This window comes from Podarcis muralis, chromosome 6 (genome assembly GCF_964188315.1).
Source record: "Podarcis muralis chromosome 6, rPodMur119.hap1.1, whole genome shotgun sequence".
Lineage (NCBI taxonomy): Eukaryota > Metazoa > Chordata > Lepidosauria > Squamata > Lacertidae > Podarcis > Podarcis muralis.
The window spans coordinates 27,332,625-27,359,090 of record NC_135660.1 but is presented as its reverse complement, the minus strand read 5'-3'; the positions used below and the strand labels follow the sequence as shown (position 1 = coordinate 27,359,090).

Sequence of the window (26,466 nt, the reverse complement as noted above, 5' to 3'; positions counted from 1 at the left end):
ACCCATTCCACTTTACAATCATTCACAGTCTCAACGAGACGGTGTGACATTTATTCTTACAGATTACAGATGTTGTTGAAAGATATGAGTCATTGTTCCATAAAATTTCCCTTAAGGCTTGACTTGTAGGGTAGCAACCTTTTCATGACTGTGCAATAAGCAACTTGAAGCTGCATTCCTGAGTTGGGAATAAAATGCAATACAGTACAGTACAGAACAGAGTTAGTCATCTTTACGTGCCTTGATTTCAGAGAAGCAGTCCCAGTCCTGGGCTGTGGCCAAAGCGTGTGACCACTATTATGAAAGTTCTGCATGGAATGCTTTTTCAGCGTAGTCATTCATCTTTCTTGAAATCCACTCTACATTTCATTTATGATTAAGCATTTCCTTAGAGAATCCCATTCTGGGCTAGGGTACATAGTTCAAGTTCAGGACAGTGCAAGAGATTAGAGAAACTCCTCTATGAGTAAAAACTACAAGTTTTAGAGTTTCTTAAGGAGAGTAAGGCAGGGTCATGATAGAGGTGAAGAAGAAGAAGAAGAAGAAGAAGAAGAAGAAGAAGAAGAAGAAGAAGAAGAAGAAGAAGAAGAAGAAAATTATTCATGATGTCGATAAGTTTTTTTCTGATTCCTCCCTCTCTCATAATATTTGAACTTAGGGCCATTCAGTGAAGCTGAATGCTGGAAGATTCAGGAGAGGAGAAAGGAAGCACCGCTTCAAGCAGACAACAGTAGCGAAGGCCACCAACATGGATGGTTCTAAAAGAGGATTAGGCAGATTTATAGAGGACAAGGCTATCAAAGGCTACTGGCCATAATGGCTTTGCTATATCTCCACTGTATGCCTCTGAATACCAGTTGCTAGGAATCGCACATGGGGAGAGTTCTGCTTGCAGGCATCTCATAAGCATCTGGTTTGCCATGATGAGACCAGGATGCTGGCTAGGTGGGTCTTTGACTTGATCCAGCAGGGCTCATCTTATGATTACTTGTTCAGTGTTAACATGAGCAATCCTATCACAATCTGAGCCCTACTTTCCATAGGATTGCTTCTTGAACTTCCAGTTGTGTGATAGATTTCCATGAAGATGGACCCTTTGATACAAGCATGTATTACATACTGGGCATGTATTTGCAATACCTTCCAAATGCCTCTTCCCAGGTAGGTAAGTGCTGAAGAGTCATGTGCTAACACTGAATCAAACGACAAAACAATCACAGTTTATCCTGGAACTTGATGGCATGAGATTGTTACCATGACTCACCGATTATTTGAGGTATATGATAAAATATGCCAATCTCACCAGCGCTATTTCATTGAAAACATGTCACATCAAAGTACAGTGGTGCCTCGCAAGACGAAATTAATTCGTTCCGCAAGTCTCTTCGTCTTGTGGTTTTTTCGTCTTGCGATGCACGGTTTCCCATAGGAATGCATTGAAAATCAATTAATGCGTTCCTAGGGAAACCGCCTTCAGACCAGGTCCGGGGACAGACTGTCCCCGGACCTCTTCTGAAGGCTGGGGGGGGGGACAAGGGCTTTTCTTCCCACCCCCAGCATTTTAAAAAACCCTGGGACAGCGGAGGACTTCTCCGCTGTCCGGGCGATCTTAAAATGCTGGCGGGCGGCATTTTAAAATCGCCCCGGGACAGCGGAGGACTTCTCCGCTGTCCGGGGCGATTTAAAAGCCCCTGGGAAGGCAGGCAGGGGGGACAAAGACTTTCGCCCCCCGCCCGCCTTCAGAAGGTGTTCCCGCCCCCCCCGCCCGGCTTCGCAGCAGCGCTACGAAGCCCGGCGGCTGGGGCAGGTATTCCCGCCCCCCCCACCCCGCTTCGGAGCAGCGTTCCAAAGCGGGGTGGCTGGGGCAGGTGTTCCCGCCCCCCACCCGGCTTCGCAGCAGCGCTACGAAGCCCGGCGGCTGGGGCAGGTGTTCCCGCCCCCCCACCCCGCTTCGGAGCAGCGTTCCGAAGCGGGGTGGCTGGGGCAGGTGTTCCCGCCCCCCGCCCGGCTTCGCAGCAGCGCTACGAAGCCCGGTGGCTGGGGCAAGTGTTCCCACCCCCCCACCCCGCTTCGGAGCAGCGTTCCGAAGCGGGGTGGCTGGGGCAGGTGTTCCCGCCCCCCGCCCGGCTTCGCAGCAGCGCTACGAAGCCCGGTAGCTGGGGCAGGTGTTCCCGCCCCCCCACCCCGCTTCGGAGCAGCGTTCCGAAGCGGGGTGGCTGGGGCAGGTGTTCCCGCCCCCCGCCCAGCTTCGCAGCAGCGCTACGAAGCCCGGCGGCTGGGGCAGGTGTTCCCGCCCCCCCACCCGGCTTCGGAGCAGCGTTCCGAAGCGGGGTGGCTGGGGCAGGTGTTCCCGCCCCCCGCCCAGCTTCGCAGCAGCGCTACGAAGCCCGGCGGCTGGGGCAGGTGTTCCCGCCCCCCCACCCGGCTTCGGAGCAGCGTTCCGAAGCGGGGTGGCTGGGGCAGGTGTTCCCGCCCCCCGCCCGGCTTCGCAGCAGCGCTACAAAGCCCGGCGGCTGGGGCAGGTGTTCCCGCCCCCCCACCCCGCTTCGGAGCACCGGGAGAAGCGATCTCCCCGCAGCCCCTTGCTTCAAAAGAGAAGACCCGCTGTCCCCGGGGCAAGCTTCGTTTTGCGAAGCAAGCCCATAGGGAAATTCGTCTTGCGAGGCAACTCGAAAACGAAAAAACCTTTCGTTTTGCGAGTTTTTCGTCTCGCGAGGCGTTCGTCTTGCGGGGTACCACTGTATACATAAGTCGGGAAAACTGCATTGCAAAGAGGTAAATTTCCCTGCTTCTACTTATCTCACCAAGCAAGTGTTTGTAGGAAAAAATCTACAAAATGAGGAATTACCTTGGGAATAATATCACCTGGCATTATATATTGGCATCAGGCAAAGATGCTTTTGTTTTCCTGGGCATTTGAGCTGCATCAGTGATAGGATAATGTATTACATTGTTTTCCACTGTATTGTTCTTTTTTACTTGGTTTTCAATTATTTTCAGACTTTTAAAATATCAGGAAATGACATATAAATCTCAAACTGGTAGTATCACTTGCCTGTATTGTAATAGTGAATTAACTTCCTTCTCACCCCTGCCTCTCCTACAGAATTGCACTTAGGTACACACGACTGGTATAGGTAAAGAAATAATTGCCAAAGATGCTGCTGTTTTGTTTTTTTGTAGGGGAGAGATAAACACAAAAAGAGGACCTATGATTGCAGCAAAACTACATATCCATAAGGCCACAAAGGAGCTGAACACTTGTAGGCACTAGATGCTATTCTAATACAGGAAGAAGCAGGCAAAGAGATAGAGAAATTTGTAAACAACAGCAGACCATAGAGAAGTTAGAAAATTACATTGCAGTTTAACAGCTCTACCTTCTGGAGGACCTCCTTCTCAAGCTATGTTCCTGCTATGTGTTGCTCTAAAGCTACTGTAGTCCAGCAACCACCCAATTAATGAGCATCATAATGGGTAGGTAACTCAGAACATAGGGGTTGAATCTTAGCAGCAGAGCACATGGAGCTGACCTTGGGTGCAGGCGATATTGAGTAAAATTGACCTATGGTCTGATTTGGTATAAGGCCATGCCATAGGGCTGTCAGCTAGGTTAGGAAAAGTTGCCCACTATGGACCTCTTAAAGGCATCAGAATCCCATCCATGAAGACATCTAGTCACCTTTTCTACCTTATTTCTTTAACATATTGCTTCACAGTCCATATTGTATTGTGCCATGTAGCAAGCAGGTCATTTGAACAGTTTGTCAAGAGCATGAACTTGCTCTTTGCGGCACTACCACAACCTTCCTGATACGTGGGTTGTACACTCGTGATGGATGATTCAGATGACCTTTTCTCTGTGTAGTGTGCAGAGCTATCGTGTGTCTAGGACAGCCTTATTCCTCATTGCAACATCTAAGGCTGCAGAGGATGTGAAAAAGAGTTTGCACACCTTATTTTTAAAGTCTTATATAGCACGGGCTTGCAGTCTTTCTCTCCCTTTCTTTCCACATTCCTGAAGTCAACATAGAACACCAGGGAAGAAAAGACAGCACATGGGCTTTGTATTATGAATCTACTGCACAGGGGCAGGAACAAATTGACTGGGGGAAGGAAGTGTAATTGCTGTCTATACCAGTGATCATTCTCAATCAAAACAATAACAAGGCCCTAGTTAGTGACTTGTGCAGGCCTCAGCAGCTCATATATCAATGCCCAGTTTTTGTGCGCAACGTTGTTAACCCATTGCTGGCAAACTGCCATTGATTGAAATATATGTAAAGCTTGCAACAGTAATGGTAACTCCTCCTGCCTGAAATATGGAAGAACTGTCCACCTGACATCATAGGATAGTATACAGGCAAGTGAGCAACAACATCAAAATGGTTGTGATCTTTGGAGCATGTACTGTAGTTAACTAAATCCTCATCCTTCTCTCTATTGAATTAATTAGAAGAATAACATTCAAAGGCCTTTGTGTGCATGTGAGATAGGAATGGGAACGATGAAGCATGATCAGAGACTATGAGTGCATATGTAATGTCCCAGTAGCAGACAGACGGTGCCCTCAATTCCATTATTAAAAGTTGCCACTGTCAGAAAAATTAAATGTAGTTGTATAATATATAGGGATGGTAATAAATTCTCATTCCTCCAGGCTCCAGGGATAGATTCAGCAAGGCTTTGCTTCTTCTCCATTTATGCCCTTAATACATTTTCAAGCTCTGCATAATAAACATGGCTTCCATGCCTGCTGTGCTCCTTTTGATGAAAATGTGATATACATTTTCGCTGGACCTCAGGCTGAGGACACCAACTGGGATTGACCTGGAGCCGATTCAGGCTGGAGTTCATATCCTCCTAAGCCCAAGTCTCCTTCGTAAATGTTTTCTTTGGTTGGTGGGTCCATTTTGTTCTGTGCTGGCACTAGAGAAAGGTCTGAAGCAGCACAAGTCACAGACAGTTCATCGTTACTGACAATGAAGTCTGTATCATCATCCTTCAGTTGCTCCTAGGTGTTTTTTAAGAAAGGGAAAAAAATAAAAAAATTATGCTTTTCACTGACAGAATAAAGTCTTACAAGGTGGCTTTGCAGCTCCATTGAAATCTGACATACTTGATTTGAATTGAATGCTGTACTAGTTTCCTTTATATTTACTCATATTAAATGGCAATGCATTGGCAGAAAATGGAGTTTGTTTATTAATGGTTGGGTCCAATTGTTGTGCCTCCAGTGATGGAAGGATGATCTGGTGGAACTTACCATGAGTGGAACATGGATTGAAGCAATATTAGGCTCCCCCTCAGCCTTCAGACATCCATGTTACCTTCTACATTCTCCCCAACCCTCTGGAGAAACATTCTATTAGCTTTTGGAGGGCTTACTCTAGAGCAGTGTTTCCCAACCTTGTGCCTCCAGCTGTTTTTGGCCTACAATTCCCATCATCCCTTGCCACTGGTCTTGCTAGTCAGGGATGATGGGAGTTGTAGGCCAAAAAAATCTGGAGGCACAAGGTTGGGAAACACTGCTCTAGAGCACAGCTTTCCATATTTTTCATGTTGGTGACACACTTTTTAGACATGCATCATTTCGTGACACAGTAATTCAGTTTTACTAGCAAAACAGAGGGTAAACTAACCCCTTTCCAGACCCAGGAGGAGCATGGGGATCATTCACATGACACACCTACACAATGCAGCCAACACACTAATGTGTCGCAACACACAGTTTGGAAAGCTCTGCTGTAGAAGCCTACCCAAAATAATGAAACATGGACATGCAATTTTGCTACTTACTCCATATGCTTTAGGGCTAGTCAGCAATCTGGCCACAGGATTACACCATTCTGGTAAAGTTGTAGTAAGTGGTGGGCCGGAATGGGTGAGAATTGGCTTCAAATATCTGTGAAAGATGTTAAGGACAAGTTCCCTTCTTATGCTTATGTGAAACTATGAAGCACTACAATCACTGCAACCAGTGTTATAATAAACAAAAACAGGCAGTTGTCATCATCAACAAAAACAAACAAACATGGATAACGGGGAGTTTTGCTTCACTTTCACATGTAATGCAATTTCACATTTCTCACCTTCATTGCTCTCGTACACAGGGTTAATATTCAGCATGCCATGCAAGAAACTGTCTTTTTCAATAAACAAAATTCCACTGCTAATCTTTATAAGTATAGCTGTTAAAATATGAATGATGAAAATACATTATCTGAGAACAGATGATGCCTTAAAGATACTCATTACTGATAATCATCCCTATTACAGAGAACTATTGCATTCCAAATACTCCACTGCAAAGGAAGAGAGCTGCACCAGAGGTCTCAGTGTTACTTCACAGTGCTCCATTTGGAATGTCTCTATGGCATGACCTTGGCCACATTCACACCATACATTTAAAGCATGGCTTATGGCTTCTCCCAAAGAAATCTGGGAGCTCTAGTTTGTTAAAGGAGCTGAAAGTTGTTATTGCTCTTACAGAGCTACAATTTCCAGAGTGGTTTAACAGTCAATACCACTTCACAGGGAATACTGAGATACTTATTACATAGATATAATATATTATATGAGATGCGAGTGGCACTGTGGTGTAAACCACTGAGCCTCTTGGGTGTGCTGATTGGAAGTTTGGTGGTTCAAATCCCCACGACAGAGTAAGCTTCCATTGCTCTATCCCAGCTCCTGCCAACCTAGCAGTTTGAAAGCACACCAGTGCAAGGAGATAAATAGCCACCGCTGTGGTGGGAAGGTAAACACAGTTTCCCGTGCGCTCTGGCTTCCGTCACGGTGTTCCGTTGTGCCAGAAGCGGTTCATGCTGGCCACATGACCCGGAAAGCTGTCTGTGGACAAATGCCGGCTCCCTCGGCCTGAAAGTGAGATGAGCGCCGCAACCCCATAGTCGCCTTTGACTGGACTTAACCATCCAGGGGTCCTTTACCTTTACCCTTTTTTACCTATATGTTATATATTATTACATTTAGATTCTACCTTTCCTCCAATGAGCTCACAGTGGCATACATGGCTTCCCCTGTCCCCATTTTATCCTCACAAGCAACCTTGTGAAAGGCTGGGACTGGCCCAAAGCCACCAAGTGAGCTTCCTGAGGATTTGAACTCTTATCTCCCAGGCCCTAGTCCAACACTCTAACCACTACACTGGGTCTTTAGCTATGGTTGTCTGCTGAACTGCAGTTGTCAAGGGCACCTGCAATATGCAAACTTCCTCTCGATGCTGCAGTTGCTGAGTGGTGAATATGCACACGTTTCAGCTTTAGCTTGTTTATCTAAACCTAACATGCCACCATCAACATGCCTGGAATACCAAGCGATGCTGGGAACTTGTCAAGCCCAGAACTCTTAAGAAGAAATGTGATTGGAAAACCGGAGGGGATCTAGTCAGGGGATGTGTACAGCAAGCTATCTGGGTGTATCGTTTTCATCTAACATCTGCGATGCCCTGAAAAGGTGCCCCGACAGACAATTGCAGGCGAAAACTATTCAAGATGCAGCTGCATGGAGCACTTTGCATAAAAGAAGCAAATGGCTAGTAATTGTCATGTATACTTGGCTTCCTTCGAAGTGCCCACTCAGCATTTTCCAAATAAAACCTTCACACCCCTTCCCTTGTCACAAGCCAAACATATTTCATGAAATGTTAACTAACTTTACAGCAGGGAAGTGAGTGTGAAGCCGTTTCCTGTAATGTGCCCTTTCTCAGAATTCAACACATTCGTTTTACACTTCACACTTCGGTGCTCCTTTATATGAAATTATGTAAATACGCCAGAAACAGGCTTATGCTATTGTTTTGCACCTGTCGTTCCAATCTTTTCATCCAAAAGTGATTTATTGGGATGAAAGAAATCTGCTCATCTTGAGCAATTATATCATCGTCATATCTGTCGAGAATGATCCCTGCCAAGATTATTTGTAACTGATGTATCCTTTGACACTTTCCCAGGGTGCTATTTCCCTGTATCAGGAGAAGCTAGTCACCCGCTATTTATTTGTGGCATTTAAGAACCCTTCTCTCTCTCTCTTGATCACATTCTTTTGCAAAGAAAAAAAGGATAGGAAAATAAAAAAAGGCATTGAAGCTAAATAATGGTCTTGTAGTAATAACATCCAATGGTTTTGTAGTAAGAACAACAACACTCTCATGTTGAACAACAATGAAGGATCTTTCGTCTCACTTAAAAGGTTCAACTTTTTACCACTGGCCATGATCCAAAGGGTCATGTGCACAGAGGAGGCTGATCTATGAGGGCAAATGGGGCACTGCCCCACCAATCTCAGTTGCCCTCAAGTTAACTACCATTTGCCTGAATTCTTACTTACAAACAGTAGGGGGTGCTTTGCCTGTCATTGGCTCTGACTCCACCTGCTGACTCTCCCTGTCTTCTGCCCACCCAGTCCCAATAGGCACCAGTCACCAGTGCATGTGCATGCTGGGATTTTTCAGGTCCCCCTGCCCTACATAAATTTTTTCCTGAAGGTCAAGAGGACCATTGTCGACAGCAGCTTTGGATGGAATATTAAGGGCTGCAGCTTGAAGGGGAAATTGCCAACGGCTCCATAATGTCTGGAAGAACCTTCAATACGCACAAACATCTCTTTCGCCACTGTTTTGCATTAAGGGCATGATTCAGCCAAAGCTAAGCAAAGGCCCCTTGCTGAACATTATTCTGCTGGAATCAGAGGGAACATAATAGTGCTTAACTGTAGGTGAATCATGCCTTACATTCTGGAAACATTCATTTATTCTAATTTCATGGTATGAGAAACACAATGTCCTTGAAGCACAAGGGGGAAAAACAATGTTCCCTTTAAAACTCTGTATTACAAAACTCTTTTAATAAACAAATGGCCCCAAGAGGTTTGTCATAGGTTGAATGGGACCCAACAACATAACCTTCTGTTTGTACAGGATGCCCAAGTCAGAGTTAATTTGCAGACCTTTGTGGGTGGGCAGTTTTACCCGGAGAGAGGTGCTTTCTGTTGTGTGCTAGCTCTTTATCACTTAAGGCCATGTAAACCAGTTGCCAGAAGGTGTGGAGTTAATCTTAAAATGCTGTAATTTAGGGCAGCCTTCCTCAACCTGGTGACCTGCAGACGTTTAAGGACTACAGTTCCCATTAGCCCGGGCTTCCAAAGCGATGTTAGGAATTGTAGTACAAAACATCTGGAGCACACCAGGATGTGGAAGGATGGTTTTAGAGTGCAGGTTTGCAATGCGTGCTTCCATATTTGGGTTGATAGAACTCAAGAGGCTGTCTGATAACAAGTCCATCTAGCTCCACGATTGTCTACACTAACTTGTAGCAGTTTTCCAGCATCACCTGCAGAGATCTTTCCCATCACATGTTGCCTGGTCCTTTAACAGAAGATGCTAGGGATTAAAGCTGGGATCTTCTGATGCAAAGCACGTACTCTACCACTGAGCGGTAGTCTGCCCCCTGATATGATATGTGCATATAATGGGAACAGGTTAGTTACCTAAAGCACTGCTGCAGTTTTTTCAAAACAGTGCTGGGGGAAATATTATTTGTCTTGTTGCACCCCAAGGAGACAAAGCCTTTCAGCATCACGTATTTTGCTTTTGTGCAGAAACTCTGTCTTCTGTAAGTCTACTCTTACTCCTGATGAGCTTTGGCTTCCAGTGGAGCCAATTCTCTGGTGCTAGCTGGGTACTTCTGATTTTGTAATAACCTATCAACCTCTTTGTTGTGTCATTAACTCGTTATTGTTTTGCCTGCTTTGGAGCTCCACTCCTGATGGGCTATTTTTATTGTTTTAATAAACGAAACCATTATGTTGCCTCTTGATTATCGAAACGATTGGTTTATTCCTCTCACAAAAAAATGTTGTTGGCATCTATCTGTATCGGGAGACAATGGGAGAGTGTGCCTTCAGGGGTGGAGTTAAACTGTTGGAGAGTTATAGTGCTTGCTGTGGCTGTAAAGACTGATATGGAAGAGACACATTTTGTTGCCCCAGGGACAGACGAAGGTGTCAGGAGTTCAGCCTACACTCGAGTAGGACCCTGGCAAAGACACATGCCCGACTGGCATGTTCTCTCCCTCCTGGTCTTTCGTTCGGGAGCTTCTAAAGCTTTCTTCAGCCTGAACATCACAGCGACCAATGCCTACAGACACCGGCACACTTAAGGATCCGCAGAGTTTGCGCATCTTGCGTGACAGACCTCAGCAACTCAGCATTTTGGCTAATCTACCTTTATTTACATATAAACACACATGGAGCACTGCTACATGGCTCTCTCTCTCTCTCTAGCATCAGACAGCAAAGAGAAGAAGAACGAAGGACCATAGTCCCACTTCATGGAACACAATAACACAAACATCCTGTCTCTGTCACTTCCCACTCTGTGGAGTCAAAACATATACTGTCATGTGATAGACAAAAATCCTATGACTGCAATCATGGAGCCGGAATTCTAACAGAAGGTGTCCGGTTGTGCTCATGCAGGGGTACCATGGCATTTCTTCTTTTTGCACTTCTACCACACAAATGGGGGAATTCTAATCTGCGTGCAGTAGCATTCCTTACTTCTAAAGCATGTCAGATCTGAGTTTGCCACAGCATCTCTCTTCCCTCTCAAGAAATGTTCTGGTGAGATGTCTGCCAACATTTCCAGTTCCACGGTTGTACAGAGTAACAACTGAGGAAGGTAGGAGCTGTCCAAAGGCAACCATCCAAATGGCAAGCAGGGAAAAGTTGTCTACGTAACTATTGTAGCACTGCTCTATACTTGACAGAGCTATGGAGGCTGCTTGCATTTCCCCCTCCTTCAGGTGCAGCACTCTGGCTGATATTCAGTTCTATTTACATGGAACAACTAAGAACAGAAGAATGGAACAGCTGGGATTCAGGGGCATATTGCCTCTGATACTGGAGGTGACATAGCCAGCATGACTAGTAGCCAATGATAGCCTTATGCTCCATGAATTTGTCTAATTCCCTTTTCAAGCTGTCCAAATGGGTGACCATCACTATATCTTGGGGTAGGGAATTCCATAATTTACCTATTCATTGGTGAAGTACCTCTTTCTGTCTGCCTTTAATCTCCCCGCTTTCATTTATATTGGATGAACTCTAGTTCTATCAGCTATTTCCTCTATCATGTCCTCACTTACTCACGTTTTTCTTTTATTTCTAAACTACCCCTTGCCCATTGAAACGCTTTCCCATAGAGGATTTGCTCCAGCCCCTTGATCATTTTGGTTGTCCTTTTTGCATTGTGGCAACCACAACTTATGTGTGGCATTCTGTGGGCTGCCAACAACTAAGTCCTATTCAGAGCAGACCCATTAAAATTAGTAGGCTTAAGTTAGTCATATTTCTCCATTTCAGTGGGTCTACTTTGAGTAGTACTAACATTAGCTACTACCCCAAGGGTAGATTTGTGTAAAGGCATAATGATATTGGGAGTTTTATTTTCAACCCCTTTCCTAATGATCCTTAACATGGAATTCATCTTTTTCACATCTGCTATCCACGTGGGTGGCGCTGTGGGTTAAACCACAGAGCCTAGGACTTGTCGATCAGAAGGTCAGTGGTTCGAATCCCCGCAACGGGGTGAGCTCCCATTGCTCAGTCCCTGCTCCTGCCAACCTAGCAGTTCAAAAGCACATCAAAATGCAAGTAGATAAATAGGTACCGCTCCGGCGGGAAGGTAAACGGTGTTTCCGTGCGCTGCTCTGGTTCTCCAGAAGTGGCTTAGTCATGCTGGCCACATGACCCGGAAGCTGCATGCCGGCTCCCTTGGCCAATAAAGCGAGATGAGTGCCGCAACCCCAGAGTCGGCCACGACTGGTCCTAATGGTCAGGGGTCCCTTTACCCTTTACCTTTATCCACTGGGTTGACTACTTCATTGAGCTATCTGCTACCAGTTGGCATCTATCTGTCTCAGGAGACAATGGTGGAGTGCAACTTTGGGGATGAAGTCAAATGGTCAGAATACATGGAGAGATGTATTTTGTTGCAGTTCGGGCAAATGAAGTTGTCTGGTTGCGTTGCTGCAGATGCACCATGGTGTTTCTTCTCTTTGTGCTCCTCCCTGTGCAAGACATTCCCACATGTTGGGGTTGATGCTGCCAGCATTCATGTCATTTTTGCAGATATCTCTGTAATGCAGAGGACTACGTGGTCTGCCAATGGGCCTGGTGCCTGAAGCCAGCTCCCCACAGAGCTATCTGCTATGACCCCTGCAGTTCCATGCTCACCCCAACCCTGTATCGTAGGCTGGTAACTCTGGAGTACCTGCCCTAATCCTCTATTTTTGCTGCCACCACCTGTGTAAAACAGACTGAGGAATCATAACTACATCACATTTCTCTCCCCTGCTCCACCATATGGATTTTGAGGTTTATTATTATGGGAAAATCCATCCACATTAAAATAATGGAATTGATTATGCAATCACAAGATCCACTATTCTAAGTTTCCTGCGGCTTAACATTGAAACACTGCAAGTTTCGTAACAACGGCATCCGCAAGGGGCCATAAACACATATCGGGTGCAGGCAAATGGGCCATACCAAAACCAACATTTAGGATTTTAAGTAAACAATAAGCAAACTGACTACGTTTCTGACTAAACATGCAGGGAGTTATCTCCTCCCAGCATTAAAAAGGAACATGGCAGTGCAGTGTTTTGAAAAAGCCCTTGTGTTTCAGGACACAAATTTCAAACTGGTTACCTAGGAGGAGAGAGCTTCCTGAATGGATCCACAAACCATTATTCAAAGAGCATTCTAGAAGGAAACAAAATAGCACGGAGCAAAAGAACGGCAAAGCAATAAATCAGGATATAATTGCAGATTTAGCATTCAATGGGAATACAAGAACACAGTTGCACTTGGGGCTTCATTTACAAGAACCAAGGCAGTTTTCTTTGGTAAAACTTGATTAGTCACTGGGTTGGAGCACAGTAGCTCAGTTAAGTGACTCAATATATATATAAACAAACCAACCCTTGCTGGTCTATTTGTGTATGATTGGCCATTCAATGAATCATACCATTTAATGAGCAATTATAGTTCACGGTCCCTCGCTAGCAGGTACACTGGCAAGGATGGAAAGAGCTGAACCAAGATTTAATTTCCAGGCCCACAGTCCTGGATCCATGGGGGGAAAGTTCTGATTGCAGTCCCATCTGATCTCTAGATTCCTGATGAACTGGGTGGGAATATCTGGAGCTTGCTTTAGCATGGCTTTTGCACACAGGGCCTGTCATATGTGTTTGGATCTCAAGAGTCCTTCTCAACTCTAGCCTGATTTTCTTCAGATGTGGTAGTCTCAAGGCTGGGAGAGGAGACCGACCCCATCTCCCTCTTCTTCCTAGGTGGATCAGCATCACTGGGGGTAGCAGGGAGAATTCAAGCTCATTACCTGATTCCTGGCCTTGGGTCTCAGCCCCACCCGCTCTGGTCAAATTGTCTCATTCATTACCCAGGATTACAGGAATTGGGTTCTGTCAGTGTACAGCCATGGTCTCAATCCACCCCTTTTCAATTATAGGCAAGTCTCACTTTGGCTTTGGGGACCAAAGGGGGAAATCATTCCAAAAATCCTGGTTCATTGTACTGAATTAAGGTCACCAACACCCTGCTGCTCCACCAAGTAGGGAAAGTTTCTCCATTCACTTGGAGCTGCAGATGGTGGTGGGGATGGAATTTCTTTCTGGTCTCCTTCCCTTACCTTAAATGGAGGGTTAAGATTATCTTTTAAGACGCTGCCTTCTCTCTTCCATGGCTTTCCCTCAGCAGTTCTGACAGACAGGGGGAGGCCTTTCATTAAATACCACAGGAATGATTGTGACAGCTGAGATAATCAAAAACAACAACCCTATTCAATCAATATAAATTATGGCAAATGAAGGAAATAATTGCAAGTGTTACCCTTTAAATTATGCAAGTGTTATCTGTTAAATTATGCAAATGTTATCCTTTGAGTTATGTCATCAGGACTACTGAAGGATTTTCTAGAATCTAGGAGTATATTTTTATATCGACTCCTTCTTCCCCTTTGGAGATACATTTCCACACAAACTAGTGATGCCTTAAAAAAAAAAAAGATAATAGTGACTGTTGCCCTATGACATCAAGAGAATTGTTTAACAGTAATACAGTGGTCCCTTTGTTACATACGCTTCAGGTTACATACGCTTCAAGTTACAGACTCCCCTAACCCAGAAATAGTGCTTCAGGTTAAGAACTTTGCTTCAGGATGAGAACAGAAATCATGTTCCGGTGGCGCGGCGGTAGCGGGAGGCCCCATTAGCTAAAGTGGTGCTTCAGGTTAAGAACAGTTTCAGGTTAAGAACGGGCTTCCGGAACGAATTAAGTACTTAACCCGAGGTACCATTGTATTAAGAATCAGGGCTTTTTTTGAGGGGGAACTCAGTTCTGGCACCTCTCAGGTGGGTGCCATTGCCATTCTAAGAGAGTGAGGGAGGTGCTCATGGTGAGTTCCAGCACCTCTTTTTCTAGAAAAACAGCACTGATAATAATAAAAATAATATTTATTCATTCCTTCCTCCCAAAGGAGCACAGGGTAGAAAACAACAAAATAATGCAAACATTTTAAGAACATTAATCCTTAGCACTGTAGTCCTTTCATGCATAGTTTGCCTTGTGTGAATCTGAAAAAGCACTGTATCTCCCACCAGGCTTTTGCCTCTGATGATGCATGGACAATGATAAACTAGGAGGAAATGCAGCACTCTGATCCCCTCCCCTGGCAGCTGGCTCAAAGAGAAAAACCTGAGGATGGGAGCCTTTGCCTTTGGCTCCTTCTTCAGTCTCCACATGCAGAGGTCTCGAGGTCCTCATGAAAGATCCACCTGTACTCCCACCTGCAACTGTTTTCTAAGGTACCTGTGATCGGAGCCTTTTTAATTTATTTTAAAAAAGCATATTTTTCTGTGTTACCTGAGACGTTATAGATTTTAGTCAGGTGTCACTTTCAAAGAGTTTGATGCCATTTCGAATGCCATTTGTGACTCACAAATCACAGTGGTGCCAATGATGGATTGAAAAACAACAGCCGCAGAGTGATGGCTAGGAAAGCTCTGCTTCTGTTTCTGATCTGACTTCTTTCCTTTTTGCTCTTTTGTGCACTACACGGAACAAATGTATTAATATGATGGCATTGCTTCCAAAAGCCAGACATTTATTGAGAAGGGAGCACAATTAAGTACAGCCTAAACAGAAGGAAGAGAACCCGGGAGAAAAAAAGAACTTGGCCTTGCATTCATAGCTAATAGACCAATTAAGTGCTTCCAGACACACTTCAGAATACAGAAAACTACCTGGCCTTCATTTGAATTCATCCAGTTGCTGAGCAGAGCAGATTTATTTATACACCGTAATTTGTACGCACCAGGCCAAACGTGGCCTGTCACTCATGCATTCTGGCCCACTTGATGCTTATGCTTTGAGGCAAGTCTCAAAAGCAAATATTGGGCTTTAACAAGGGATTTCTAAAAGAAGACAGGCAAGCTGGAGCACTTTGTTTCACAGGAGAGCATAGATACAGTGGGAATAAAGGAAATCTGGTGGAAAGGAGAGAACCCGTGGAATCAGAATTCTCTGAATACAAACCCTATAGGAAAGACAAGGAAAGGAATACTGAAGGGTTATGTTGCTCTGTACAGGAAACAGTGTCCTACAAGCTAGAAATCTTAGGAGGGGTAGACCCTCTACAGTAAGGTAGGTAAGGTCAAGGACCCCTGGACAGCTAAGTCCAGTCAAAGGCGACCATGGGGTTGCGGCGCTTATCTCTCTTTCAGGCCAAGGGAGCCGGCATTTGTCCACAGACAGCTTTCCGGGTCATGTGGCCAGCATGACTAAATCGCTTCTGGAGCAACAGAACACTGTGACGGAAGTCAGAGCACACTGAAACACCATTTACCTTCCCGCCGCAGCGGTACCTATTTATCTACTCACACTGGCGTGCTTCGAACTGCTAGGTTGGCAGAAGCTGGGACAGAGCAATGGGAGTTCACCACGTTGTGGGGATTCAAACTGCTGACCTTCTGATCTGCAAGCCCAAGAGGCCCAGTGGTTTAGACCACAGTGCCACCCGCTCCCCTTCTACTCTCTACAGTAGTTAGCAGAATTTAAGATGGAGGCAAGAGCCTGTGTGGGAGAAGAACTTGAGGTCATTTGCCCCTCCCTTCTCTTGTAACTAAGGATAGGTAAATATGTCATTGTAGGAACTTACCCACTGCATTAAGCCATATACTGATATTTTCATCTGATTTTTAAAGTGTTTTCTGCTGATTCCTAGAGGAATGAGATTTTGCCATATAGATAGATGCTTAACAGCTGAGTGTACCAACAAGATCCTGTCCTTCTCTGAATGCTGACCTACCCCTAAAATAACTTACTTCTGTGGAGGACTGCTTGCAGACATATTTTATAAGTAATTTAGGACCATATCTTCAGAGAAACACACCTAAATTTATTGTCCTTCATTAGTTTGGGTTCTCTCCAGTTCTCATTTTCCAATCTTAAACCCAGTTCTCCACATAAGTTCATGATTTTTTTACTTAAAACATCCTCATGAAAATTAATAAGCGTTTTAGTGCAAATTTCTTCTAATGTACACATTTTTATGCAAGTTTGCTAATTTCTTTCCAAAACATTCCGCCCTGATAGAATGCTTCTTGGTATGACGTATGCATTTACATGTACACTTTACCCTAGTATATGCATTCTTGTACACATTACTTGACAGCATGAATTTTGAAGAATGGTCATGTTTTGTTTGTGTATTGTTTCAAAAAGTGAGTTCATCTTTAAATGGAAGTGCAATTGAATTTCTCCCCCTATCCCCAATTAGGAATGAGTTTGGAAGCGGGTGTGAGCTATGAGGGATTGGAGGCTAGCTAGCTGCTCCCTGCTCTCCCTTCTGAAAGAGTTACAATAGCATTTAATTACTGATGTCACAGTAAATGGTTCACATCTGGAGAACACGCTGGACCTAGCAACCCCATGCATGTGTATTATATACGGCTATCTTTTTATTTACGCACTTCTGGCTAAGATTTATATTTACACATATTTCAGCCTCGACCTCAACCAGGCTACAAATGTCATTTTCCATTTTATTTCCTTCTTTCCTTCTCTGTCCAGTTGACACAAGTTAATGCCTGGGTGACTACACCTGCTCATACTGACCTATCTCCCTGGCTATGTCTTTATTTGCTTGATTTAGTCCAGGAACAGTTTTGAAAGGCACATCACCCATATAACCCTTTGCCCCATTACCAGCGATTCCTGCCTCTTTTGTGCAGGAATCTGCATATTTTCTCTGACTCTGACAATGATCTGCTGAGGAAGGAAACTGAGGCACTGCAGTCTCCAAAGGGGGGGAACAAACCTTAGTGTGTGCCCCAGGATCTTCCAATATAGCTTCCATATCTGTAAAGCAATAAGAATGACCATTCAAGGGTGAACATGGGAAATGCCATTGTTTTAAGGCATGGGGTAGATATTTATCCATCTATCCCAGTACAGTGGTACATCGGGTTACAAATGCTTCGGTTACAAATGCTTCAGGTTACAAACTCCGCTAACCTGGAAGTAGTTACCTCGGGTTGCGAACTTTGCTCCAGGATGAGAACGGAAATCGCATGGCGGCGGCAGCGGGAGGCCCCATTAGCGAAAGCACACCTCAGGTTAAGAATGGTTTCGGGTTAAGAACGGACCTCCAGAACGAATTAAATTCGTAACCCGAGGTACCACTGTACTCTGAAAAGCAGGCAGGTCTGGTCCTACCATTAGGCAGATATAGGTGACTGTCTTAGATGCTGGAGAGGTGTACAGAATGGCAGCAAAGTGTTGGAGGACAGAGGAGTGTGGGCCGTTAAGCCGTCCCTGCTGTTCCTTAAGCTAGCCTGCTGCCCTCAGGTATGATAGAGGACACTGATGATATCTTTTAAAATTGGGAATGCTAGGGATTGAATCTTTGATGCTCTGCATTCAAAGCTTGTGTTCTACCACTGAGCTATATCACTAATCCCTAAACATGCAAGGTGGGTCGGAATCATTCTTTTCATATTGGTGGTTGAGAGATGGTGATTCATGAAAGACCTCCTATTGCGTTTGTAGCTGAGTTGACATTTGAAACAATGACTTTCTGGCTTATATCTAACATGCTTTCCCTCAGCACAGCTTTATCTATCTTCCTTTTGCACAGATTCCTAGTAAGCATAATTTACTGAGTTGATGTGCCCAGACTTTACCACACAAGAAGATAACTTATCTTCCCCACAAAGCTGATTTTGATCTTCTTTCAATTATAGCACCAGCAGCACAAAGCATTTCCTATCCAAAGCTCAGGTCATTTTCCATGCTGCAACTGACAAACTCAAACCACTGAGGGCAGACTTTGGGCTCTCAAATTTCAGCGGTGCCCTGTGCGACAGAAAATTTGGCACCCCCTCCCCACCTCTTGCACACTGCTCTACAGCAATGTTGTGGTGCTCCCTGTGGCCCAGTACCCAGTGCATCTGAACCGGTTGTGCTATCCTAAAACCACCTCTGCTGAGGGCTTCACACCATACATGATGACTGTGGATGCTGCAGAGGTGTCAATGTTACACTGTGCAATAAACATGTAATGAAAAAACACTGAGAAGTCATGCTGTAAGAAATACCAGTGCATCATTGATGTAGCCAAGGATAATAATTGCCATACAAAATATGAAGTGGACCTTAATCCCAGATCAATCCATTCAGATGATGACAAGATGCACACAAGATGCATCAATAGGAGTATAGCATCTAGATCAAGGGAAGTAATAGTGCCACTGTATTCTGCTCTGGTCAGACCTCACCTGGAGTACTGTGTCCAGTTCTGGGCACCACAGTTCAAGAAGGACACTGACAAAGTGGAACGTGTCCAGAGGAGGGCAACCAAAATGGTCAAAGGCCTGGAAACGATGCCTTATGAGGAACGGCTAAGGGAGCTGGGCATGTTTAGCCTGGAGAAGAGGAGGTTAAGGGGTGATATGATAGCCATGTTCAAATATATAAAAGGATGTCACATAGAGGAGGGAGAAAGGTTGTTTTCTGCTGCTCCAGAGAAGCGGACACGGAGCAATGGATCCAAACTACAAGAAAGAAGATTCCACCTAAACATTAGGAAGAACTTCCTGACAGTAAGAGCCGTTCGACAGTGGAATTTGCTGCCAGGGAGTGTGGTGGAGTCTCCTTCTTTGGAGGTCTTTAAGCAGAGGCTTGACAACCATATGTCAGGAGTGCTCTGATGGTGTTTCCTGCTTGGCAGGGGGTTGGACTCGATGGCCCTTGTGGTCTATTCCAACTCTATGATTCTATGATTCTATGACTTCTTTAAAACCATCAAAGAATCTTGACAGGAACAAGTGTGACCTGATTCTATCTCCCTGTCACTAAGTAAATATCTAGATAGTAAATTAAGCAATGCATTGTGATGCAATTATCTTTTACGTTTTTGTTTCTCATGAATCAAATGTGTATGTGGCTGTTTATGTGTGGGTGTCAGGGAAATGGAGTGATGCCAGCAGTATTCCATTTGCAGGAGCAGGCTCGTCTTTCTCGTTACTGAAAAGGAAGTATCAGGCAAGAAGAAAGCAATGAGTTGTATTACTGTACTAAATTAAATCTTACATTTGTCATGATTATTTGCTGCTGTTTCATTGCTGAGCTTCCATGAGCTTTGAGCCTCTCCTTTTTTAAAGGGTGACACAAATAGTACTTTGATTACCAAATCTCATAATTGCTTTCCTGTTGAATGTCTCGGCAGCATTTCTCTGGATTCAAATAATAGCCATGGTCCAGTCCTAGTCCCTCCATCACCTCACAGATGAAAATAGAGACCAGTTTCCTTCCACAAGTAAGGGGTGGAGCATGACAGTTCAGTGGGCGGAGCCAGGGCAATTCAGATGACATAGGCCAATGAAGTACAAAGTAAGTAGGATGTTAAAAATAAGAATATGTGAAAGAAAGCACTTCTAAAGCAAGTGAAAAGCACAGGTTTAGATCCAGAGAACCACTAATAGGAGTTAATCTGGTGTAACTGGGACATTTTCTTTCTAGGTAGAGCTCCTAGATTTCCAGTAAGTTATTTTAAGAGTCAGGGAGGGGTGCCAACTTGAATAAAATAGGGGGGGGCATGTAAGCCCCACAATCAATCACAAGATACACACATCATTTGAATGGCAATGCCCAACAACTTTAGGGGGACCTGGCCCTCTTAAATATTTTATTGGTGGGGGGACCTTCGCCCCTAGGATATGGCTCCTATGGAGTCGGGGGACCTTCATGAATGTCATGAGAGGAAGCACAGGGAACCGTTGGTGGGGTTTGTGTGATATGGAATCAGTGGGAACTAAAGATTCGTGCAATGGGTTCTCTGGATAAATCTGTTTTTTATATTTTTTATATTTTTTATATTGTTTATATTGTGTGTGTGTGTGGGGGGGGGGCTGAGAGTGGGGCTGAGAGTGGGGCTGAGAGACTTCAGAGAAGTTGACTAGCTCAAGGTCATCCAGCAGCTGCATGTGGAGGAGCGGGGAATCGAACCCGGTTCACCAGATTATGAGTCCACCACTCTTAACCACTACACCAGGAGGCATTTCAGGCCCTCAAACCACTGGGTCACCCACTCCTGCTATAGTGCAACACCTAACAGCAGAAGAAAACCATCTGCTCCCCTAGAGACCACATCTTTGTTTAGCTGATCTTCCAACCACCGTCTCTGGGAATGTTGGCAAAGCATTCTGGTCTTGTGGGAGAAAAACATATAAGCAAAAGGAAGCATGTGGGTGAAACTCAAAAACAGGAGAAGACCTTTAGAAAAAAACCACAGCGCATATGGCAGAAAACATTGCCCCCCCCCCAATGTGGCTTTGAAAATATAATATGATTAAAACCTTGCATGGAACAGAGAAAAGGGAAGCAAACAAATCTACTCTCCACTTCAGATCACCAAGGCACCGGGGAGTATTGATCAGCTAGAGACTTATTGTATGCTAGCTGCAGCTCGGAACCATTCTCAGCATGGAGTCTGTTAAAACAACTTGTTTATTATCTTTATGGTTCCCATATCCCCACTCTGCTCAACGATATAATGTTTAGATTGCAGCATCTGGAAGCATGAGACAAATTATTCTTAGGCATCCCGTTGTGGGTCTGCTAGTAATACAGGTCTAGGGTTTTTTCCCCCTTTCTGTTTGCACCTTCAAGACCATCGTTATTTCCATGCTTTCAGCCAACACAATATTTCACAAGGAGATCAAAAATATAGGCTCAGCATAAACACCTTCTCCCCCAAATGCATACATTATCAATGGGAGAAAAAAGTGGTTAGAATAGTAAGCTCAAATATTGTAAAATGCTGCATCCTTTTTTCTTGTGCTGTGGTTATTCAAGTTCTGGTTCTTGTCCTACTCAGGCTGTATTTCCTTCTTCTTCTTACTCACTGGTTTGCACCGTGGCAGCTAAAATGTCAGCTTATGTTTAACAAGGGACATTATAAAATCACCCTGCTCTGGCCCACTTAATAAAAGGAAAAAATCAGGCACATATCCATGTCAATGATGCGCCCCTTGGCCATTCAGATGTTCTTGGCATGCTGTATATGACTCACTTGCTGGTCTAACTTATCTCTTTGTGCCTTTATATCAATGTGGCAGAGGCAAAGGATCTACAAGCAGGGGCCAACAACTGTCCTGACAAGTCACCAGGGTTTCAGTTGGAACATCTCCCTTGCATGGTTGAAGAGTTCCCAGGGACTAGGATGACTCTGCCCATTCAGGCTGGCAACTGGCTTTCCTGAACAGGAAAGGGTATTAAGATTTCAGGCTGAGGCTCTGCATGGATGATACTAGTCTCTGGGATGTTTCAGAATATCACAATCACAATGCATAGTATTTGTCCGTTTCCCTGTATCAGTGGCTTCAGGTTAATGCATCTTCAAAATGTTGAAGCAGGGAAAGAACTATGGTGGTTCAGTTATGGGGCAAGAGTGTTTGGATGGGTTCGCCATGATTAATATCAACTGCAATGGGATTAAATCCAATTCTTTCCCTCAATAACGAGAGCCGTCACAAATAAAAGGGCTAGATAAGCATTTGTTAAAGAAAAAACAAAACCATTAAAGTTATGTTTCCCTTTTTTGGGTAGCTTATTTTGTTTTGTGTGTTGTTATTTTTTTTATTATGGCTAGGAGCTACAAAAATTGAGCCTCTCTGGATCTCCAGGAGGGCCTGCTGTGCTCTAGAGAATACATTGTCAACGAATTGTAATAACTCCAGTTCATTTTTATCTACTTTGATTTGATTGTTGCTTATATTTTCCCATTTCCAGGACTGCCCCCCCCCTTTGGCCATTCAGGATAGTGACAGCAAGAGACCTTCAAAATGAATTCTTCTGGTTATTAATGCACTGATTTTCTTCTTGCTGAATTCTATCTGATACTGGAAACTGGCTGCAATGAATTTTAGCATGTTACTGTCAATCATAGCAGCTTATCTAACTTTTACTTGGGTTGAAATTGGAATTTCCTAAATAATGTGACACACAGCCTTAGGTTGTTCTCAGCACAGTGATTCCTGGCAGAGTGTCTTCTGTTCCAGGAACATGACAGATAGTGTGTTTTTACACAGTCACTACCTTTCAGCTAGGGCTGTATATGTGTGAAAGCTGGCTTGTGCATCTTTCTTGGTAGCAAAAAGACAAAACAACTGTGCAAATAAACAATATGCATACACTTCCCACCAGCCGAAAGCCCACCCCCATCCTTACAGCTGACCTCCTCTTTGAGGGGCAAGAGCATGGGGCTGTTCTTGCATACCCGTCAACTACCCCAGAAAAAAACGTTACATCCCATTTTTTCTTGAGAGAGGACAGCAGCCAAAATGGCTGTCGTGATCTTGCGCGATTTCAGGCTGCATGTCTTTTGGGCATGGCACCAAAAATATGCAAGTTGGGGTGCTGCACAAGATCGCTCCCCTGAAAAAGCACTTTTTCAGTGCTGTGAACTTTCATGTGCATTTTGGGGGGCTGTGCCTGAAAAAGCACTTTTTTGGGGGGCCGCAATCTCACACTGGTCATGTGACTTGTACAGCAGTGCAGACCCGGAAGATGGCATTCTGGATTCGGGCTGTGTCATGTTGGAAGGTACAGTCGTACCTTGGTTTTCGAACAGAATGTGTTCTAGAAGTTCATTCAACTTCTGAAAAGTTCAGAAACCAAGGTGCAGCTTCCGATTTCCTTCTGATTGCGCAGGCGTGCCAGAAACAACAGCTTCCAAAAACTCTCTGGAACACTCACTTCTGGGTTTCAATCATTCGGGAGCCAAAACATACAAGTACCAAGGCAATCAACAACCAAGGTATAACTGTATAGTCTTATTTCTCCCCGTGACCCTCTCCCAGGAACAGACAAACCAGAGCAACCACTAATCTGAAGTACCACCTCCTTATATTGGGTGTTAAGACAGACAGAAGCAGCCCTCTTTTTACTGCCCTCAGAAGTTTGGGTGTGTGTGGCAGCTGAGAGATTGGAACATCTTCACAGCAGCAGTGGCAGAGCAAGCCGATTGGGCACCTGGGGTGGCGCACATGCCCTGAGCCCAGGGTGGGGCCACCCACCCACATGGCGGGGATAGCTGGGGCAGGATGCTCCATGGGGCCTCTGAGGAGTCTGCCTGCCTCCTCCCACTCAGGCACCCTACAACTGAGGGGGAGGCGGCAGGCGGACCATTTGGGCAGCGCGGAGCCTGCGGGCGCTCAAGCCACCGTGTCACTCCCAGGAGAGACGTGTGGCTTGGGCGTACTGCAGGTCCCATGGTGAGTGCCGCCCAGCATTTTGTCACCCCCCCCCCAGTGGTGATACCTGGGTTGCACTGCCCCCCACCACACACCCCTTCATCCGCCCCTGCATAGCAGTATGGCAGCTGGTGGGCACTCCATATTATGCATGCCATAAGTACTAAGACCAGACGTTCCTTGAAGCCAAATGGAAGTAAGAGTGAGTTTACACTAGCATTTCATTAACCTATATAAATAATCCTACTGCCACCGGGCCTTAGTTGACTGATGGCAATTTGGTGCTAACTTATGTCTGAAGGATCTGGCAGAAGTTTAGTATTTTGTTCCCTATGATCCTTGAAGAGAGCAGACAGTTCAGGAGTAGAAGTATATCTAATCCTTTGGAGAGAAATAAGACTTTTCAGTCTTACTGAAAAATGGCAGAACCATCCATTTTTCCTTGCTGCCAGGGACTAGTCAACACTTTTCTTCCCAGAGCCAAACTAGACATGATGCTGTGTGAATACATCAGCACACACTTTATTTGCTTTCCCTGTCTTAATTTAATAATGAATAATGAGTGATGAAAATAATTTAAAATAGCGTTGGACAACTGATGGGAAAGCTTTTTGGAAGTCCGCCTTGAGAACTGCAGTTATTACACACCCAGTAATCCATGCTCAGAGGCATGAGTGCTGCTACTGCCTGTTGACTGCAGTTCTGACTGTATTTATAAGGAACTAGGTTCAGAGTTAAGCAGTACTTAAGTTGAGTAGTTCTAAGTAGGCCTACGGACATACATTTTGGCTGCATAAGTGGCCAGATTAGATGTGTGCAATGCATTCAGCATGTTTCTTTTTAAAATATCTAGCAACTATTTAAAAATTTGATAAAAGAATCAAAACTTTATTATTTATTTTCCAGAACTATACAAGGAACCTTTGCATTGCTTCATAGCACAACCCAAAATCCAGTACAGAGAACCTTGGCATATTTACTCTGAAGGAAGCCTCACAATGTTGACTGCATAGGATTGCAGCCAAATGCCATTCTAGGTTAAAACATAAGCCAAACCTCTTGGGAGCACAGGATGCTCTCTGGGGTTTTTTTTATATGTCTGTTTCTCAGGGTAGGATTCATTATGTGTTTTGTTTTTGTTTCTGTGGAAGAAAGAGGATATTCTCTACTCCATTTGAACTGATAAAATACCACTGAGATTCTGCAAAGCCCACATCCTATCCAGGATTTCAAGGCAAAAGTGGAACACGATAAACTAGCAACAATGGCTTTAAAAAGAAATAAGAGAGTGTGCAGAGGGGAAGAAAAATACAGAAATCTCGCTGAGCGGAATTGTTTTGCCTTTGGGTGAATTACAAATTCAGAGTCTTCCATGACTGCATTTTTAAAGGGGAAGATCTGCATCAGAAAATGAGACAATATGTCTAAGGAAAAAAATCACACAAACCCTCCTTATGCTCCACTCTGTTGATGCTTTATAGAATAACAGCAAAAAGACAAATCCCTACCTCACGGAGCTTATTGCAGAGGGAGCAGAGTAGAGGAAGGAGAGGTCAGTGGAGATGCAGGTAACTGGGGGAAAGTGTTATTTCAGCTGAATTACATGTACCCAGGCTTAGCTTTAGCAAGGGATGGGGATTAAGGAGATATGCCAAAGAATTCATGGGAAAAAACGGGGGTTGGGAACAAACCTGAAATGGGGAGAGGCAACATTACATCAATGTCCTAGAAGGGAGTTCCAAGGAAAATGGGCAGCAAGATAGAAAGAGCTTTGATATGCTGAACTCGGAAGTGATTCATACAATAAGGGGAAGCAGGCCCTTTGCCTTTGAAATTCCTACAAGTTTCATTTGGTCTCACGACAGCTCACCTTATTTGATAAGGCCTTGCCATAGCATCCAAAATGCTCACTTCTGACTGACAAAGTACAAGAAGAAAGAGCAGCATATTTGGAAATCCTCACACTGGCTCTGTAGCCTCCCACATCTCTGCAAGTGTCTTCGTACTATAAAGAACACTCTCTCTTTGGACCTGAGGCAATTCCACCCCTACTGCGACTTTCTCTTTTGCTTGCTCAAAACTTGCACTTATCCTTTGTTATTAACCTTTATGGTTCCTGACTGGGGGTGGTGAGGGAATATTTATATTAAGCAATTAAAAACAGAATTATGCACACTTATTGCCAGGGCCCTGACAAATCATACCCTTGTACTGACAGTCACAGATTAGGAACTTCCACGCCTAGCTTGCTTTCATGTACCAAACAGCAATGTGGGTTCAACAGATCATGGCAGGTGTTCCCACTTCACTGAGAGGAAACTTTCCTGCACACGGTACAAACTGGGGGCTGGCCTGTGTAGGGGGAAAATGAGGTACACATATAATGCCAATCCTTTCTAAAATCAGACCTATGAAAACACATTTGGAGTTCACAATGTAATGGACTGGCTGGCTGGATGCAGAGCAGTGATGGGAAGCAGCAGCTGGGGAACCACCAAGGGAAGAAGGCTCAGAGCCAGGGGATTGGTGGGGGGATGACGATGAGTGGCCAGAGGGAGAAGGAGGAGTAGACTGGGAGGAGGAGGTGTCAGAAGCTGAAGAGGTAACAGGG

The 26,466-nt window shown here is 44.6% G+C and overlaps 1 protein-coding gene across 1 annotated transcript in view; it reads right to left on the bottom strand.

Moving 5' to 3' along the window:
- Positions 1 to 2,950: 2,950 nt before the first annotated feature.
- Positions 2,951 to 26,466, bottom strand: part of SLC9A9 (solute carrier family 9 member A9) — a 258,450-nt gene continuing 234,934 nt past the window's right edge. The window contains exons 15-16 of the mRNA XM_028731220.2: positions 5,800 to 5,905; positions 2,951 to 5,014 (exon numbers count right to left, since the gene is read on the bottom strand). Of these exons, the coding sequence (XP_028587053.2) occupies positions 4,802 to 5,014; positions 5,800 to 5,905 (319 nt within the window). The 3' untranslated portion in view covers positions 2,951 to 4,801. The remainder of the gene's footprint in view (positions 5,015 to 5,799; positions 5,906 to 26,466) is intronic.